Source organism: Macrosteles quadrilineatus, unplaced genomic scaffold (genome assembly GCF_028750875.1).
Source record: "Macrosteles quadrilineatus isolate MER2022 unplaced genomic scaffold, UCM_ALF_1.0 Scaffold_46__1_contigs__length_943047, whole genome shotgun sequence".
Classification (NCBI taxonomy): Eukaryota; Metazoa; Arthropoda; class Insecta; order Hemiptera; family Cicadellidae; genus Macrosteles; species Macrosteles quadrilineatus.
The window spans coordinates 473,505-493,878 of NW_026542639.1; the positions used below are offsets into that span (position 1 = coordinate 473,505).

Below are 20,374 nucleotides of genomic sequence, written 5' to 3' on the forward strand. Positions count from 1 at the left end.
AACAGAATCCCACTAATTTTACTACAGTATATACTTTCGATTATTATTACTATTATCTCTCTTGTGAGGTTTACAAAAATAAATTTCACTGGCTATTAGAATAGCCTACATTAAATTATGTTTCTTAAATAAGATCCTTCTTGTGTCTGCTTATTTATTCTCCTTATTGGTATGACAAGTATTAGCTATATCTATATATTAATAGGCAAATATGTTTCTTTAAGGCCCTTTTCTCAGCTCGTGTGCATCGCAAGGAAAATCTACGCATACTGTTAGAAACATATTTTCCTGTAGATAAACAGAACAACTTAATAAATTTTAAAAAATGATGAAAAATAAGTACGAAAACAAATTTAACATAAACAAAAAACTAACATTTGGATTATGAGTTAAAATTCTGGTGACGCAATAACAACAATAAATATACAGAAAATCAAAACAAATTGAAGACTGGTACACAATCATCACATGTTTGATTTTCAGCGCGGGATGAATATAGATAAGTTCATATTTTATTTAGATTGTGGTCGAGTTTTGACCACTGGACGACATCAATTCTTATATTAAAGTACTTAACTCATTAAGGTACTTAAATAATACCTAAATGATAAATACCTTCTATTTAACTCAAATAAAACATTCTGGTATTAAGTATAGATGTATTTACTCAAAAACATATTTCTATGATAATTTAGTCTCAAAATCCAAATGTTTAGACCTATCTATAGATAATATCCACTTGTTTGGATCATACAAATGTAGATAGTATTTTTAAAATTTTAAATATGGCATTTTTTTTATTAAACCCATTATGCACTACAGACATTTTGCGTGCAATTTACTTTGCTAACATACACTCTCATATTTGTTAAGGAATAAAGATTTATGAGGGAACAAGTAATTGTAACTATAATCAAATTTTATATTTACAAATGAATGCTACAAGATGAAACCTTAACGTGGATTAATCCTGTGTAAATTTTTTCCGAAAAATAGGAGATGAAAAATAGTGGAAAAAAGGCACTACGACTTATTTGCGTTGTGCATCACGAATATTATGTAGAAAAAAATTTCGAAATTTCGTACATACAGCTGAAGAAGTTAAGACTAAATATTTTTCATAGTTTAGAAATTTTAAAACGTGAACTAATACTGTATTTCCTTAATATTGTTGTTGGAAGACGGCAATTGCTAAAATACCGTGCACGTAAACTAATTCATTCATACCTCGTGGTGGTCATCTAAGTCGATTATTGGACAAACTAAAAGTCTTACGAAAAAATGTTTGGAACAAAAATTGAAGAACATCTTACTATCTATACTTTTCTCGCTGATAGTTTTCATCTGACCAAAAAATAAAAAAAATCCTCGCTCACTTACTTTTTCATGTTTACATTGAACAACCTTTTCATATTTTCCATTATTAAACATTAATCATCTGCACGAACTAAATTGTATTTATATAATATTAAACATCAGTTTACGCAGAATTTAAATATGTAAATTTCATCCTCTCACTATTTGTATTACAATTTAGACGAACGTGCAAAGCGACAGGGAACGCACCACTTCGAATAGTCTTGCCAACATCGGAAACTCTCTTCCAGCATGTGTGTGTGTAATGGGTGCGTGTGTGTGCGTACGTTATCGTTTCCTGCACGGACTGTACCCATTGTCACTTGGAGTTATGAAACTTGGTGTTATGAACCCTTGGAGTTATGAAACTTGGACTTGTGGTCCTTGCAAATCTGTACGTTTGGAGTTATGAAATTTTGTATTTTAATTTACTTGGTTTTATTTTAACTTGGACTTATGAATCTTGGAGTTATGAACGCTTGGAGTTATGAAACTTGGTCTTATGATATTTTGGTTTTAATTTACTTGGACATAATTTTACTTGGAGTTATGAAATGTTGTATTTAAAAGTACTTGGAGTTATGAAAACTTGGAGTTATGAACCTCACCCAATAATATCACAAATTAAAACAAGCTGGTGACAAGTTTGGTGATAACAAACTTCCTTAAAATTACCGATAAATGTTTACGTAAAAACTAGTGTTGTTCGGATCCGGATCTGAGCTAGGACCGACGCGTGATCAGATCCACAAAAAATCGAATCTTGGGCTGAATCCGGTTTTGATGGATCCGATTTTTTATTTTATTTTTATTTTACTAACACAAAACACTTGTTATAGAGTACGATTCATACATAAGAACACGTGTTTTGCCATAGTGATGTATTTCCAAATAAAATTAAGAGCTAAAATAATTAAAATAAACTCCATATAGAAGACTATCCGTGTCCATATACAAGTTATCTGTGTCCATGTATTAGACTAAACATGTACAGAGCTTTTGGTGGTCTTGTAAACTTAGCAGGAAGTTTCATTTCATGATTTAGAAAATTTTAGGTTCCACCAAAAATTAGGGATCCGTAAAATGTATAGACGTCGGCATATTCTGTGACATTGCCTAGCCATATAAGCTGTATTATTCTATATCTTATTATATCAACGTTTAAACATTACCAATTTAATGTAAAACAGTATGATTTAAATTGGATTTCTGTAATTTTTGTGTTTTTTTAAACCCGTTCTTATGGCAGTACATATCTGGATCCAGATTCGAAAATCCTGATTTAATTGGATCCGCCCATCACTAGTAAAAACTACATCAATCTTACCTTTTTGTAGAAGGCTTCGAAAACATCCTTTCCATGGATGAATCTGAAAAGAACCATGATTTTGTCCAGAAGTTTTTCTAGTTCTTCCTCCGTTGCTTCTTTGTTACCTGCCCTTAGCTTGCAGTCCACAAACTTTGCTGGAATGATAAAACATATGAGTACAAAAGTGCACTTTTATAAAGTGAATGTAAATATTAATGAAATGTAAAACTCTGAGCAAAATTTACATACATTTAATGACCTGCCAGCAAATGTTGTGTCAAACTCTGTCATTTGCTATGCAGATGACACAACAATTCTCTGTAGACATAGAAAAATTGAAATTTTAAACACCCTGGCTGAGTCTTCCCTTAGTAATGCAGTTGCCTGGTTCTCAGCCAATAAACTGTTTTGTAATGAAACAAAAACTCAAACTATTACTTTAAGTTTAAACAGAGATTTAGAAAATAAAGCCGTAAAACTTTTGGGGATATATATTGATTCAAAATTAAACTGGAGATCCCATATAGAACATGTATGTAAAAAAATATCCAGGGTTAGCTATCTTATCTGGAAACTAAGTGATTTTGTTTCTGGCGAGTACCTTAGAATGGCTTATTTTGGTCTTCTGGAGTCACACATAACCTACGGTCTCCTCTTATGGGGCCATTCCTCACAAACAAATTATATTTTATTGATTCAAAAGAAAGTAATTCGCAATATGTGTAGGGCGAGCCTTGTGGAACACTGTCGTCCATTATTTATTAAACTTAAAATTCTCACTGTTGTAAATTTGTATATTTTCTGCTCATTAATGCACATCAAAATGAACTTACAAGAATTTGTCACAAGAGAGAGCATACACAACTACGACACAAGAGGGAAGGTGAGACTTGATATCCCAATGCACAGATTAGCCAAAACTGGGTCATCTCACAAAATTAACTGCATTAGATTTTTCAATAAACTTCCTTCATAAGCTAAAACTGCACCAGTCAATGTTTTCAAGAAGAAAATGTACGATTGGCTATTAAAAAATCCGTTTTATTGTTTAACTGAGTTTTTAGACTGTCCTGTGATCCTAGATTAACACTTGAAGATAGATAGAATTGGCCAAGAAATGTTGTTATTGTCAGTAGTATTTGGGCCTATATAGGTTTATGATTGTTATATGTGTAGATTTTATTTTCCTTAGTATTATGATAGATTTAGCCTATATTGTATGACGAAGCCTATTTCATGTAATATGATCAATGGTGAATAAAGATTTCTGATTTCTGATTTCATATAGGTAGGCCTACTAAAACCTTGAAATGCAAGTACCAAAGAGCCACTTCTAATCTGGTTGGTAGACAATCATTGGGATCACTACAGTTAATTATTGTAGGTAATGAATACGCAAAGTATGTATTGCAGGCATCCCATAAAATAATTACTGCACATTACCAAAAGCTTTTAGGAAAAGTATGAAATAGCGTAATAATAGAAATTTCTAAAATTTGACAGGATACTGTGTATAATGCCATGGCATTTTGTAGAATTCCCACACTTGTGTCAGGCAAAGTATTGATTAAAGAGACTTATTCACACTAAAAATACTTGCATTCCAATATTGAAATATCAACTGCATGGTTAGGTTGGGTTAGTTTGGTTTACATTATAATAGTTAATGCAAAATAAGGAAACAAAAGCCAAAGAGATCTTCAACCGCATATTGTTTATTTTACCTGTAGTGTCAATGAGTTTTCGATCTAATGACTAAGCAAAGTTTATTTGTATTGGTTATTATTATGTCATTCTTTCCTGACTCATTTTAGGCAGTTTACAGATTACCTAGGCAGTCTATAGTGCGCCTGTTTATATATGGGAATCCAAATTGAGAATCCATTTCATTGAATCTATCCGTCTAATCATTGGGTGTACAAAGTGAACTCTGTATCAGTATAGTAGCTACGAAAGAAGCAAACTTACCAATGAGTTCGGCTGGTTTGTTGGCCCGTTGGTTGATAAAGTATTCAAAAGCCTCTTTCAGGCTATTTGAAAACTTTTCATTTTTTTGGAAGCAGTTGCACACAACATTGTCCATTTTGTCTTTGAAGTCCAGTAGCTCCTGAACCATGGTCTTGTCCTTCTCAGGATCAATCACTATGGTTCGGCCTTTTTTCTGAAAATATTTAATCATCAAAATCGCTGTTTAAAAATGTACAATTCATTTAATTGAACGTAATTAATCTCCATTGCTGTTCAATTTAGCTATAGAAACAGCCCTTCAGGAAATAAGAAAGACAGAAGTAGGGATTAAGATAGGAACAAACATAAACTTGCTAGCTTTTGCAGATGACATAGTATTAATTACACATGATATAGAAGAAATGAAAGATGTAACAAAAATGCTTATTGAACATACAATAAAAATGGGGCTATACATAAATGAAGAGAAAACCAAGTTTATGACATGTGGAAGAAAACAAGATGATGACCAACCAAGATACCAAAAACAACTACATTGAAATTGAAGAGTATAAATTTGAAAAAGTAACAAATTTCAAGTATTTGGGAGTCATCCTCACCAGCGATAATGATGAAGAGCTAGAAATACAAAATAGATTAAACCTAGCACAAAAAAGTTTTTCGGCCTGTCACAAGTTACTAACTTCAAAAATAATATCCCACACCATTAAACTCAGGATTTATAAGACAATCATCAGACCAGTTCTCCTGTATGGTTCAGAAAATTGGATCTTAAGCAGGAAATCAGAAAGGAAAGCTATTGTATTTGAAAACAATATTTTGAGGAAAGTGTACGGACCGATTTTTGAGGATGGACAATGGAGATCGAGACACAATTGGGAACTTAGAGAATTATTTAAGGATCCGGATACTGTCGCTGAGGTACGGATTAGAAGACTGAGATGGGCAGGGCATGTTCTAAGAAAAGATGACAACTCCCTATCAAAGAACATCTTGAGGAATAACCCAGAAGGTAGAAGACCCATTGGAAGACCGAAACTTAGATGGTTCGACCAAGTGGAGAAAGACCTGAGGAAGCTAGGGAGAAGGAAAGAAGATGCAAGAAGCAGAGACCTATGGAGGCAGTGTGTTGGGGAGGCCAAGTACCATCTAGGGTACCATTGGCCACAGCAGTAAGTAAGTAAGTAAGTAATTAATCAAAGGTTTTTTTCCAATCTCTGTTGGGCATCAATATACATATTTATTTTATTTATTTTATTTTATTTTATTTTCCAATGCTACAAAACAGCACATGCCAATTATTTTGTAGCATTAATCATGTAAAAATAATGACAAAAAGAGTATTACAATATATAAATAAATATAACAAGGGAAAAATGTCCGTCTTCTATGGTGGCAATCATATAACAGTTTCACTCAAAATCTAATATATAAAATTCTCGTGTCACAGTGTTTGTCTGCAAACTCCTCCGGAACGACTTCACCGATCGTTATGAAATTTGGTGTGTAAATTCTGTAGGTATGCGAATCGGACGTAAACTATTTCCCGTTTAGAAATTCTTAAAAGGGCTCCGCCCCAGTGGCTCTGGAGTTTCCCATGTTAACCTTATGAGAAATGGAATTAATGAATCTTAACAGCTGTTTCAATTAAACAAGTTGGTTCTGTTCTATGATGTTCAATAGCATTAAAGTTACAAGGATTACCAACAGGGTGCAGCACTATTATTTCTTTTACATTTATGACAACAGCTAATTTGCAACCAAAAGGTGAGTGAGCGTAGCGAACAAACTTCAACCTGGAGGCGAGTTAGCGCAGCGAACGAGCTAACCTGAAGGCAAGTGAGCGCAGCGAACGAGTTCCAACCTAAAGGTGAGTGAGCGTAGCGAACGAGCTCCAACCCAAAGGTGAGTGAGCGTAGCGAACGAACTTCAACCTGGAGGCGAGTTAGCGTAGCGAACGAGCTAACCTGAAGGCAAGTGAGCGCAGCGAACGAGCTCCAACCTAAAGGTGAGTGAGCGTAGCGAACGAGCTCCAACCCAAAGGTGAGTGAGCGTAGCGAACGAACTTCAACCAGAACGTGATTGAGCGATGCGAACGAGATCATCTTGAAAATTAAACGTAACGGTACTTTCTTTCCATCGGTCTGTCTTAGGGGAAACCTATAACTTAGGCGATACGAAGTTCGCCGGGTCAGCTAGTATAAGTATAAAATATAAATACAAGAATACAAAATATAAATGAAATACCAAATAAATAAGAATACAATATAATATTTAAATATCCAGTAACAAGAGAATTTAACTAACTAAAATAATAATACTGATGGTCATGAATCAAATATAACAAATACGCAATAAATATAATATAAAAAATAAATAGGTACTACTACATATGGATATTAATAGGACTTTTGACTGGGAAAATAGTGGAACAATGTAGTAAATTTGAGCATAAAATACCATAGACAAAAAGAATTAAATATAGACTGTCAGCTCTGCTGCGGTTACCATAGATTGTGGCGCACACCGCTGGTAGCGACATGTAGTTACGGCCTACGCGCTACGTAACTACACGGCGCTCCAGTGGTGTGCGCCAGAACCTATGGTAAACCATGGTAACCGCTGCACGGCTGACAGTCAATATTTAATTCTTTTTGTCTATGATAATACTTAACATCCGTAGAGCTGGTGCTTATCTCTACCCAACAATTTTATTTTTATTTTATTTTTTTACTATCTGTAAGCTATTGACAATAGATAAGAATAATCTGAAAACTGTTCCTCCCTGCACAATGACTGAAGGGTAAAGCATGCAATTTGTTAAATTTATCCTCCAATAAGAACGAAACATTTAACTGACAAATACACTTTAGGCATTTCTGTTTTCAAAACACATTATTTTGGTTGAGGGAAAAACTAATTAAAAAACTACTAAAGTAAACCCTTGATTTTTCTAAATCCAATAATTTGCCACATTCGATAATCTGGCATCAGTCTAAAGGGGTTTTTTGCACTTAATAGGCCTATACAGGGCTATTCAAAAATATGGACACAGTTTAGGGACTTTGTATCTCAAAAAGTATAAATCGGAAACAAATAAGTTTTACACCGTTAGAAAGAGAAAATTTCAAAGTTGTATTTACACTGATTACAAATGCTCAATGTGTTCCACCTTTGCTGCATGGCAAATGTCTAAGCGATAGCCGAATGTGCCCCACGCACCAGACACCTCCTCTTGTGTCACTAATTTCTTGAAATTGCACAAACAAGCAAGTTATGCTTTTTCTAGTTGGTGGTTGATTAAAAGCCCACTTCACTGTAATACAAGACAGAGTTTTTGCAAACTCTGTCATCAAAGAAAATCTTATGTTGCATGATAGGTATCTTTCTTACAAAAGATGGTAAAACAAAATGGCTACCTTTTGTTGTGATAACTTTTCGGTCGTTTACGGAAATATGGTCAAAACCACAGTGGTGAAATGTCCACTTTTTAATGGTGTAAAGTTTATGTCTTTCAGATTTATACTTTTTGAGATACAAAGTCGTGAAATTGGGTCCATATTTTTGAATAGCCTTGTATAGTAAAAGAGGTTGTCTTGACGTTACCATTGTACTTGGATATTTCTCTGATCTCTTATCAGCAAGGTCAAATTACAAAAGATGGGATGATAAAAAATCTGAACTGAACCTGAAAAGAGTATTAAAGTTGTTGTGTGATCTTACCTTGATGTAAGTGTTGAAGTGTGTGCACAGTTCCTGTAGTCCCTTCTTGATCCTTGTGACCAGAGTGTACAGCAACGCGAGCTCACTGACTCTATTCTCCTCCAACAAACTGTCCATTCCCTTCTGCAGCATGGTAGTCAAATGTTCACTCAGTAGTTGTTTCTCCACCGTGTGTATCAGTGACCACTTAGTGCTGGGATCCAGATAGTGCAGCAGCCTCTCCTAAATAAATAGCATCAATACAAAATGTTTCTTCGATTCTTAAGGTTCTTTTATAGAATATAAAACATAACTTCATTCTTTTATAGAATATACAATGGATTCTCAACTAACCCTTTACCGCATGAATTGTTTTAATGATTTCTTTACCAATGTTTTGATTTAGGTTTTTTTTCAATTTCTAACCTGTAATGGCATATAGAGTACAACCCCCCTAACCTGTTCCCTATGGGGCCAGGACCATGATCGGAAAGGTTGGAGAGGTGAAGAGATGAAGAGGTTGGATTATCCAAAGAGCATATTAAATTACAAAATTAATTACCTAACTGAAATTTTCTGATCGTGCGCTATCATGGAGGACTGTTTTTATGACCGTGGGAGACGTTAAATATTTTGCCACAATCACAGGAGACGATGATTATGTTTCCGTGGCCCCGGGAGACGTTAAATATTTGTACACAATCGCGCGAGATTATGATGAATACTTGACCACTATCGTAGGAGACGACAATGGTTTTTCCATTACTGCAGGGGATGTTAAAAACTTTACCAAGATTGCGGATAACAACGATAGTTCCTGTGGTCCTGGGAGACGATTACGACGTTTCCTTTATTGCAGGAGATATTCAAGAGTTAGCCGCGATCGCAGATAGACCTTTAAACGACAGTGAAGTTTCCGTAATTCCTTGAGACGATGATGACATCTGCACAACCACAAGGGATGTTCAGGATTTTGCCGCAATCAAAAAAACACTGATAATGTATCTGTGACACTGTAGGAGACATTCAATATGTTGCTACATCCCGGAGGATGAGAATAAATAATTCCGTTATTGTGAAGAAAGGAGAAGATAATTCGGGATAAACAAGATTTTTGCAGGAGAGGGTGATGATCTCCACACAACCAAGGCAACTAGTTATGACATTGCCACAATTACATTGTCACCGATAGGTGATAGCGTGGTCGTATTAAAGGAGGAGTCGGACTAGCCTGGGTCGGATTAACTGGTTCTACTGAATATTTCAACAGGGTATGTACATATTCAACTTAAATAAAAGCCCAAAAAATATGAGTCCTTTTCTCTATACTAGTGCATAAAGTTGCAAAACAGGTGTTGGTCATAGTAGTCCTTGTTTTTTGCAATCCGAACAAAACTCACTATTGCCATCAACTTCCATCTAAGCCAGACATTGTTTTGTTTAGGTGGGCCCTCCCCAAGCTAAGACACACATTCGTAAGCTAAGTATTGTTTTTACATGAACGGGATTTGAATCAGCGCATGTCCAAGTGCAATACCTTTGCCAACTGAGCTACCATGCCACTGTCTGCCGAACGGGTCGATTGCCAGTATAATCACTAGTGCCAGTAGTTTAGATGTGACATACAACTTGAGGGCCAGTGGGTTAGCACTAGGACTATCTTGTGGCGAAATGCGGTGACACACTACACTCATGAGTCGTCGTCAATGGGTTAATGTGATAGGATGAATAATACTATTACTGAAGTGTTATCTATTACCTTGGTAAAGCTTAAACTTATTCCCTTAGTATAGATTTCTCATCCTTATGGATTTGCTGAAGACAATTTTATTGCTAGGTCTGGCCAGTGCCAATAGGATCGTGTTTTTGTTGAAAATTTGTTTCTTATTAAATTTCAGTTATTCAAAACCCCATTTCACCAAATAAAACGATCTAAAATAATCATAAACAACAACTTGTCCTCTAGTTACCAACGGTAAAAAGCACAAATCATAAAATTAACTAATTAACCCTAAGAAAAATGTCATCGACACTAGCGCCCAGAGTCAACTACATGACCTAGACATGAATAACAAGCTTCAAATATATAATGGGATGGGAAGTCTAACTTGTGTAATATCCTGTGGATACCATATTATTTTTGTAACACCGTCTGAGGTTTGGAATATTTGTCAGGTTTCAGGTTATTAGTGAAATAATAACACTAGTTGTGCCTTCCTATTAACAGAGACCGGCAGAAGCATACTGGACATGGAAATAATAATTGACAAAAATAATAGTAGGCATATTATTTCATGAATCATCAAAAAGCTACAAAATGTCCCTAACTATTGCAAAGTAACAGTGTTTTCTACTTCTGTTCGATAACACGAGACAGAGAAACTATATTTTATATTTTTAATCAATGCAATTAATTTGACTACTCTCGATTTCTACTTGGGTTTTACCTTCTCCTCGGTCAGTCTCTTGTCCACATGGTGTAGATATTCAGACACCTCCATGTCCTGTATCAGCTGTTTGCCCTCTGCAGCGTACAGAACCTCCGTCGCCACCAGGAACCTGTCAAAAATATGTCTCATTATCATCCTTCCCAAAGAGGCAAAAGTTAGAAAATTTAAAAAGTTAATAATTGAAAATAATAATTTAATTATCGGCCTCAGGCTTTGCTGAGGATGACTCTTCGTATTTCATAGTACGTAACGATGCCAAGGGCTTTTTGGCTGATTAATACGTCTACTATTTGGTCTTAAGGCTTTAAATTATGAAGCGCCCGCCGCCCGTTCATTTGAGCCTTCACTGACATAACACATCCAACATAAAAAAAGAATTAAATGCAATATTGTTTCTAATTTATTATTTTTATGTAATAGTGGTTTAGTCTAAGCTAACTATTTAGTCGTTTTATTTTTTTGTTTATTCTTATAACCACGCCAAGACTAAACAAAACCTTTACACTGTGATTCAGGCTATTGTTTGTTTTAAAGAGATATTTAATGTGATTTTATTTTGTGTTAATTTTATTTTTATTGCGTTTTAGGGATTATTTAGTAATATTATTTAGTAATTATGTAGCCTAAGTAAAATGTATTGAAAAATAAGGGCGAAATCATTTTTCCTCAGAACATACCAAATTTGTTACTAGATGGGTTAATTTCTGGCTGTTTTATACATTTCCATTTCCAGTGAACATAAGAAATTCCTAATTAGTGCATAATTTTGACAAAAAATAAATTTATACAACAACGACCCGTTTGTGAATATCTAGAAAAGTTGTGGCTACACAACTTGTTTTTGCAAAGATACAACCAGTTATAAATAAAGAAATTTAAGTGGCAATGTTATTTATTAGACAATATTTCATCTAAAAAAATAAAATCACATGGTAAAATTTTAACAATATTTATATTTTAAAGATGTGCATGTAAAACAATTAGACCTACACGTTTAGCGTGGGAAGCATTATAGGCTATTTCACGTTCAAGAACGTTGCTTCTGCAGAATGTGGGAAGTAGGTTACTGTACATTTTATTTCGTGTTGACATGGATCTACAGCACGATTTTCCAGTTGAAAAACTGCATAACCAGTCTCAATTTGGTATTTTGCATAGATTTTCTGATTTTGAATGCCCAAACACTCAAAGTACCGTAACTGAAATTAAACTGCCGACCCTATTTTTTACAAAATACCAAGTAACGTAGCTATAAAATACCATTCTATGTTTGAAAAATGAAAAACAACTTACTTGGACTCGAATGCATCTTGATATATTTGAAGATCGGAGAGCATTCTCAGTAGAGATTTGAGCAGAGTTCTGTCGACGGTGTCGCCCTGTCGCTCCTTCTCAATGAGCATTAGCAAACCTTCGACAGTTCGAGTCTGTACAAGCGTGTGTAGAACAATGTGTTGTCTAAACAAGTCCAGACCCATGTCCCTGCGAACATACACAGTTAGACAAAATGAAACTAAAAATAATTGAGCAGTTTTATTAAAAAGTAGAATTTTTGTACAACTAGGCCTAGTCAAAAGCAAAAAGTTGATTTCTCAAAATTTCACTTTGCTTAGGCCTACTACATTTCCTCACAATGATGATAACCAAAAAAAAAAAAAAAGGTTAAATTTATTTTTATTTACAGCTTAACATCTAGCTTAACAATCGAAGCTTAACTTTAAATCTACAGGAAATGGCAAAAAAATCAAGAATTCCTACATAAAATTGTCCCACTTTTCCTATGTAGCACTTTCAAGTTGCTGAGATACTAAAACAAATCTATATTTTCCAAAAACTGTACGCTACATTGTCTAATCTTTAATTAATTAAGGCTGCGCTCTACCCGTCTGGTTCGCGAAAATGCAAAGGTTTTGGTTCTTACTGTTTGTAGCCCCAATTGTTAACCGATTAAAAAAATCTTGGTGTCATATTTTTCATAAAAATATTATTGTAGGTCCAGCGCTTTTTAAAATTTAGCCTAGATATTTAAAAAAAATTTTGGGCTAAAAGGTTTTTAAAAATGCTATAAAATATACATTTTTTATCATAAGTTTTAACATATACAAATAATTTTTAGAGAAAAAATAACAAACGGGGGAAGTGCAATAGTGCTAAAACAAGAATCTGCAGTTAGTTTACTAAAAGGTCTATGGATAACGATGTAATCACCCAGATTCAAAAGGCTTGCAAGCACTCTTCGTGGCGCTGTTCAGTGCAATGGTATAGAAACATCGGCATAAACTGAGAAATCCGAGCTGAGGTAGAGCGCACTCTTAATCTAGGCCACAGCAAGATTTTTCTAAGATATGCATCAGATTTGTTACAAAATTGTAATGCTCTTTATTGACTACACGACCTGTGTGATTTTATTTACAACAATGACATTGTTTGAACATGTGTGATTTACAATCAGAACAAAAATCATGGATTCATTCTCTCTATATATAATGTTAATAAGGAACACAAACTTTTGATGAGTAAACCGTAAGCATCTCGCCTATCAACCGCATACTTAAATAAGTCTTGATGAGCAAAACCCTAGGCCTATTAGTTTTTGAATAAACCCTATCCCGAGGAGATGAACTGGTTGTATTCAATCACTGTTAAAATATTGAATTTGGGTTTATTTGTTACTTTTTAGCGAATTTCCCTATAGGGAAGTAGCTAATTACCGTAGGTGGCACGGTAAGACCTAGACCCGGGACCGATTTACTTTTTCATTTTGATGTCCCCAGAGGCCAAAAACACCATTCGTTCAAATTTTTATATATATGTATATATATATATAGACATATATATATATACGTCCGTGAACGCGATAACTTGAGTAATTTTTGTCCGATTTTGATGAAATTTGGTTTAAAGGTGTAAAGCGGGATAAACTTGAATGAGTTCGCGAACCAGCACGATCGGACCATGGGAACGGGGCTTTACGGGGGGTTTTATGGGGTAAAAATTGGTTTTTCTCACTTTTGACCCTCAAAACACAAAATTTCTCGATTTCTCTTTAGACCTTTTTAAAGAGCTTAAAAAAACAAATAATTTAGTATATAAAAGTATTTTTGTTCGATTATTAGTAACGGAGAAAATTTAAAAAATTGTAAATTTAAAATTCCCATGTTATTCTTATGGAGAATATTGTCAAATGTTGTAGTTTGCTTGTTTATGGATATATTTTGATCAAACTTGGCAAATTTATTTATTTTGTACTAAGCTATCAATATTTTACTCAAAAACACACTTTATTAGTTTCCTTGTAGTAGCAAACCTAGGTACTCGTTAAACCTAATGTTATAAAATATATTTAACTGAAAATCAATTCAGACAAATGGAAATTCGCTTAGTCGGCAGGTTTGCTGCGGCGGGGGTATTTATTTAAAATAATGGTTTGTTTACTTTTATCCTGAGTTTTGATTAGTATTTAAATTTTGTATGTTTACTTTAAGATAAAGTTATTAGTTTTTCACGGTCACAATGCTGGCCACATTCTTTCCTCGTTTTGTAGCTCAGGTAAAACAACTAGTTTATTTTTTAATGTTAACAGATGAGTGTTAAATGACCCTTCCCTTCTCTGTATCCACTCATCCCCCAGGTCAAATATAGGAATTAGCTCATATGCCCGCATTCTATGTAAGAATAGATATTCTACAAGCTCAACATACCATATTGAGTGTATAGCAGCGTTCTGCAACACGTATGTTCTGTCCAGGTAGAGGAAGATGCTGCGTACCATGATCATCTGACGACAATGTGACAACCAACATTCGTTCATCTTCTTGAGGAATATCAGTCGGTCTATAGTGTCCTGCAGGAACTGTTCTATGTTGGCTCTGACGTGCAACTCAGTTAAATCTGCAACCAAATACAATCAATGAATAGTTCATCTTATTGAGGAATATCAGACACAGTTCGATACCATATTATTAAGGGATGATGAGTCATACATGTTTTTTAAATATCTTGTGTATAACAAATGGGCTCGGCCAAATTCCCGCATATTTCCCGCAGCATTTTTTTTTTTTTTTGTAAATTTAGTATCTACCCAAATGAGTATCAATAGTATCAATCTGTTGAGATGGCTACCAACTAATGACAATATTCTGTGTTAAGTGATAAATCAATCAGCTGTTTGCTATGATACTGCATTGGTTTTAATTAATATTCATTTAATTAATATTCTTTGTATAGTCAATGGTTAAACCTGTTAAAGAAAAATGTTTACTTTTACCCTGCTAATCAGCCTACTTATATCAGGGACAAGGCTGAAAAAATAAATACTTGACGTTATAGTATTGAGAGCAAGATAAATCAAAATGCTCGATTGTACTATTTATTGCAACAGATTCCTAGATCAAAATAAGCTCAGGAAACTTTCAATCAGATGATGTTTCACTGGAAACTGAAAACATTAAAAATAATAACCAGACAAATTTTATAATTACGTTGAATAGAGTGTGCACAGATGTGCTAGTAGCTTTATCATTAACTGGAGTTGTTAAATTTTGACATTATAATTAAAACCACAATTCAAAACCTCGGTTTGTACTGCTTGTAATTGTGCAGACGATCTACTTGAGAACCTCAAGAATTTCTAACATTCATTGCCATTGCTGAAGAATTCCACAATATCCTAATACTATTAGGAAATCTTATTGCGTCCAAAGGATGTATGGCCCTCCCTAAGAACAAAACAAAATTTAAAATTTAACTAATCTTTGCAAGGTTTAAAACAGCTTAATTCATCCAAATTTGTAAAATAATAATTTATATTACACTACGATAGGGATAGAGCTGGTCTAGTGGTAGATCGCGGAACTTTGGTCCTTGAAATCCCAGGTTCAAATCCTACCAATCGCCAATGGGTTTAATCAGAGACATAATGTCATAACCCCCTAGGAACAGAAGCTGACTATGACTCTAAATGAACTTTCCCAGTACTATGACGCAAATCACCTACAGCCAAACCCTGCTAAGACCCAAGTTTGTGCCTTTCACCTAAACAATAGAAAAGCAGGCCGTGAGTTGAATGTGAGGTGGCGGGGAGACCGTCTTCAGCATTGTCCTACTTGTCAGGTAACATAGCTGATCTCTGTATTGTACTGTTTAATGAATGAGTAAAACGGTTCCAAACTGGAGACTAGCATCCTAGGATGGGAAGATGGAGAAAAAAAACATTATATTGCCATAAGTATACGTGTTGACTTTATCCTGATGCTTAAAGACAGCTTGAGGACAATAACTGCCTCCTTCAGCCAACGCTACTACCTATTACAATATATCTGTGTAGCAGGGCCTACCTTTGAGGTTAGTATACAGGTCGGCGGCCATCTTGTGATTGCACATGTTCTCCACTGCCTGATACAACTCCTCCAGACTGTACCTGATGCTCGTAGACAGCTGGACAGCAATCACTGCCTCCTTGAGCTTCTCCCATGTTACTTCTTGATAGTTATCCGGTAATTTAGGCTTATCTGTAACAAAAACTTGACTATTTAGCCAACAAATCACAATAATGATTGTTTTGAACAAGATTTTTTTTAACTAGGCCTACCTATAATTTTACTCCTAAGCTGGTTCTTACTTTTTGCTATGCAATAAACCTTATTATATTACATAGATCAAAATGTTCACAATAGGCCTAATCATTTAAAATAACTTAAAATACTGTAAATAAATAACTTCTTCATTTAGGCCTAAGTAGGCTAAGTAGTGAGCAACACTTAAAAGGGTGAAAATTTTAAATTTTAAAGTACAGTACTGTACCTATTATAGCATTTGTAAACATTCAGCTATTCAGGGACAAGGGAAAATATAGGATAATATCGGAAAATATAGATCATGTTCTAAAATACCCCCGCCGCTATGTTATGTTATTTAAATCTGTTTAAATAACATTAGGTTTAACCAGTCCTAGGTACCTAGTTTTGCTGCTACAAGGAAATTAATAAAAACTAGTTAGCCACCCGTGCTCCGCCGCGGGAATATTGTCAAATCAAATCAAAATCATGTAACTGTTTATTCCGATCCATATAATTTATTCCCTACGGCCACCAGAACAATCATAGTGAAATCCGCTTGCAGGTTGTGTAGAAAATTGCTAATGTGTGGGAAACATACACACATTTTATCATAGGTGATCAATATTACTCAAGGTAGTGTTTGGCGTTAAGCAGTACCAGTTTGGTCAAACGGACTGAATCCATCTGTAGTAGGCCTACAGATTATGTAGTAAAAACCGAGCAAGAAACCATAGGACTAACACATAAACAACTGTGGTGTTTGATATTGCCTTAAGGAGTTTTTAAATAAAGTTGATATTCTAGAAGAACCCAGCACTGAGATAAAACCCCCTACCACTGTGTGTTCCATTAAATGTGAAATGCCTCTGAAAGATTAAGGCATCTGAATGCTAAGCATAGCGTAAGAACTGTTTAAAAAAATAAGGATAGCCTACTTTTTGCAGCTGTACCAAAATAAGTTAAGTATAGCCTGCTTTCCACCTACTGTGGAATGGATTCATGTGAAATTCTCAACAAGGAGTCAGATTGGAGGAAACTCAGATACTGAACAACAGAGTCACTATTCATGGCAATTGAAACATTGGGTTCGGTGAAACATCGGATTTGATCTCGAGAACGATTGTGTGTGAAGTGTGTACTTATGTTTGTGTCAAGAATCAAGAATTGGTGTGAGTGTGTCTTACTGAATTTTATTAGGCCTAGTCCTGGATATCACCAGCCAATAAAAAGGGTTCGAGTGAAGCCCATAAAAGTATTTACAAATGAAAGAAAATGTACCTTGCCTAAAATCATTGTCAATTAAAAATACTTGATACTTGTAGGTATCCCATTAGTAGCACGGGTGTGCCATGGTCGTCAAAGTTTTGGCCTATTCTTGATTTAAGAACTCTTCTACTGAGTAGTAAGGCCTAGTCGTTAAATATTCTTTAAACTTGGATTTAAACTTCTCCGCATCTTCAATTTTCCTTATGGCAGCTGGAATTTTATTGTAAATTCTTATGCACGTATGTCTTGGTCCATCTCTCACTAAACTGGATGAAACTTGTGGTACATGTAACATTTCCTTCTGCCTTGTTGAATAGTTATGGATTTGTTGATTTTTTGGAAAATGTTCTGGCTTCCTTTTAACTGTCACTGCAGACTCAAGAATGAACAGAGCAGGCAGTGTGAGTATATTCAGTTGTATAAAGATTGGTTTACAATGTGATAAGTATAGGGTTTTCTCGCAATTGTTCTTACTATGCGTTTTTGAAGCAAAAATATACGCTCCGCCAAAGGACTAATCCCCCAAAATATCACACCATAATTCATTATGCTATGGAAGCATCCAAAATAAACTTTCAACAGTACAGCTTGATCAACTGCTTAGATAATAAGCTTAGGACGTTTGATTTCCCAAGGCCAAATTAAAATTGAATAGAGATCTATAGGCCTATATGAATATGCCGGTACGGTACCTATTTTACGTTTTTTAAACAGATTTAGGCTAGCCTACTTAAATTAAACACATTGGATGAGTTTGAGAGATAAGTTACATGGCAATGAAATCCGACCACAAAAATTTACTGTATGTCCAAAACCAACTCTCGTTCTAGTCTAATTTTCTATGACACTGCCGTCAGGATACTGGAGAGGGCAAAATGTCCTAGACAGGACGCAACCTGAAGTCATTAAGATAATGGACGTAGGCTAACTTACATACCTTATTACACTGACCACCCACAGTCTGGACTCAGAATCAGCCGGTGTCTGTTTTCTTGACTAATCAGTTTTTAAGCTACAGTTAATGTGCCTTACTTAACTTATGCTTTAAATGTTTAAAAGCCTACCCTACTTATTAATTTTTACGTTTAAATATGATACCGTAACTCTTAATATGAAGAAAGAAAACGTCCTTTGAAATGCCAGATGATGGCTCCACTGAGCTGGATTGCGTTTGCGATTTGAATGGATTGCCTAAGTAATAGCCAGTTATTTAACACGTGGTTGCTGCTGACCGCTAGATACCGGGACGGCGCTCAACACTGCGTAACATTACTTACTTACTTACTTGAATACTTGATCTCTTCATCGTTGACCAACAAATGTTGGGTTAGATTACTATATACAAAAACACTATTTACATATATACAATTAAACTGAACTGACGGATTTGACTTTTTTGGGGAAGGCGAGTGGCTTGTCAAACAGTTCTTTTCATTGCCGCTGATACATTGAATTGGACAGTAAAAACAACAGTTGATATACTGGATAGCAATGTTCTGCAATACAACTGGCTTTGGACATACTGTAGTACTAAGTGATTCTGATGGATAGCAGAACTACTTACTCAGGTTGCAGTAGTGTCACTATCTAGCAGGAAAGAGCTGGTGGTGATTTTGCGAAACTATATTTTTTATTATCAGAAAAGTACGTCCCCAGAAAAGTACGAGCTGCAAAGAAATAAGTTATAGGACGCTCGTGACGAGCTGGTTGATCCATGGAAACGTTAAACAACAATGAACGGTGACGTTCCGGAACGTTCCTAGCTCCTGGCGCCGTGGCCCAGCTGACGTTCCGAAACGTCCGTAGCAGCAAACGTGTTTAGGCCTAACCTTTTTTTAAATATTATTTGTCAATCCAGAGGCTAACTTAACATGTAGGCCTAAGTTAAGTACAATAAAATCTAATCCACTTAGATTATAGGCCCAACAATTTATTTACATGACTACCGTTAGGCCTTACCTTATTAATTGTGATGTTGGAGCAAAACTGAAAGTTTAAGCTGGGCCTATTTAGAATTAATGCCTCATTAGACGCAGGCCTAGGCCTAGCCTATTTTTATTTATATACAGTAACTTATGTTGCCTACCTAATTAAAATTGAAGTGACAAAGAATAAGAAGGCTAGCTTAAGAGCCTTTCCTAAATATACTTAGTTAGTAGGGCTAAAAGCTTAAAGATTGTTCAATCAAGTGGATATCCTTACCTTTAAAATTTTTGATAACCAATTTTTTAGCTGCTCCTGGCTTTAAATTGACTAAAGTTGGAACTGTCCTATTTAATCCATTAGCTGCTGGGGTCAATGCAGAAAAATTCGCACGCTTTTGATTAGTGGCATCCGTCATATTTTCTTCGTGTTTGACAACTTTACAATAATGATCACTACCACTAGAGTTTCTCTTCCTCTTCAAAGTATTTTCGTTTTCACAATCTTCTCCTTGTGTATCAAGGACTCGAGTTCTACTTAAATTTGACATAAGATCGCATGACACGGCCGAGGCCCTCAAAGAATAATATTAATGTATAGCCTATAATGAGTTTAATATAAATAATCAATTAAAAGTTTCACAAGCACAGGGTTTCTCATAAAAATGCAGAACATAGACATCATAGCCATGGACCGATGATGGACCTTCTTTCATCTAAAAACAGCAGTGTAAACAATGCCTCTTGGATCGTGTTTTTACAAGTCATGATAATTTTCTCTTTTAGTTGGAATTTTGGCCTATATGTAAGAAAGTGAAACATAAATAATTGGGAGACTTGTTA

At 35.0% G+C, this 20,374-nt stretch overlaps 1 protein-coding gene across 1 annotated transcript in view; it reads right to left on the reverse strand.

Annotated features, from left to right (window-relative positions):
- Nucleotides 1-20,243, reverse strand: part of LOC129005933 (cullin-4A-like) — a 38,039-nt gene extending 17,796 nt beyond the window's left edge. Inside the window, exons 1-8 of the mRNA XM_054434969.1 lie at nt 19,812-20,243; nt 16,122-16,295; nt 14,487-14,676; nt 12,079-12,267; nt 10,783-10,894; nt 8,357-8,578; nt 4,634-4,826; nt 2,684-2,820 (exon numbers count right to left, since the gene is read on the reverse strand). Of these exons, the coding sequence (XP_054290944.1) occupies nt 2,684-2,820; nt 4,634-4,826; nt 8,357-8,578; nt 10,783-10,894; nt 12,079-12,267; nt 14,487-14,676; nt 16,122-16,295; nt 19,812-20,082 (1,488 nt within the window). The 5' untranslated portion in view covers nt 20,083-20,243. The remainder of the gene's footprint in view (nt 1-2,683; nt 2,821-4,633; nt 4,827-8,356; nt 8,579-10,782; nt 10,895-12,078; nt 12,268-14,486; nt 14,677-16,121; nt 16,296-19,811) is intronic.
- Nucleotides 20,244-20,374: the final 131 nt, after the last annotated feature.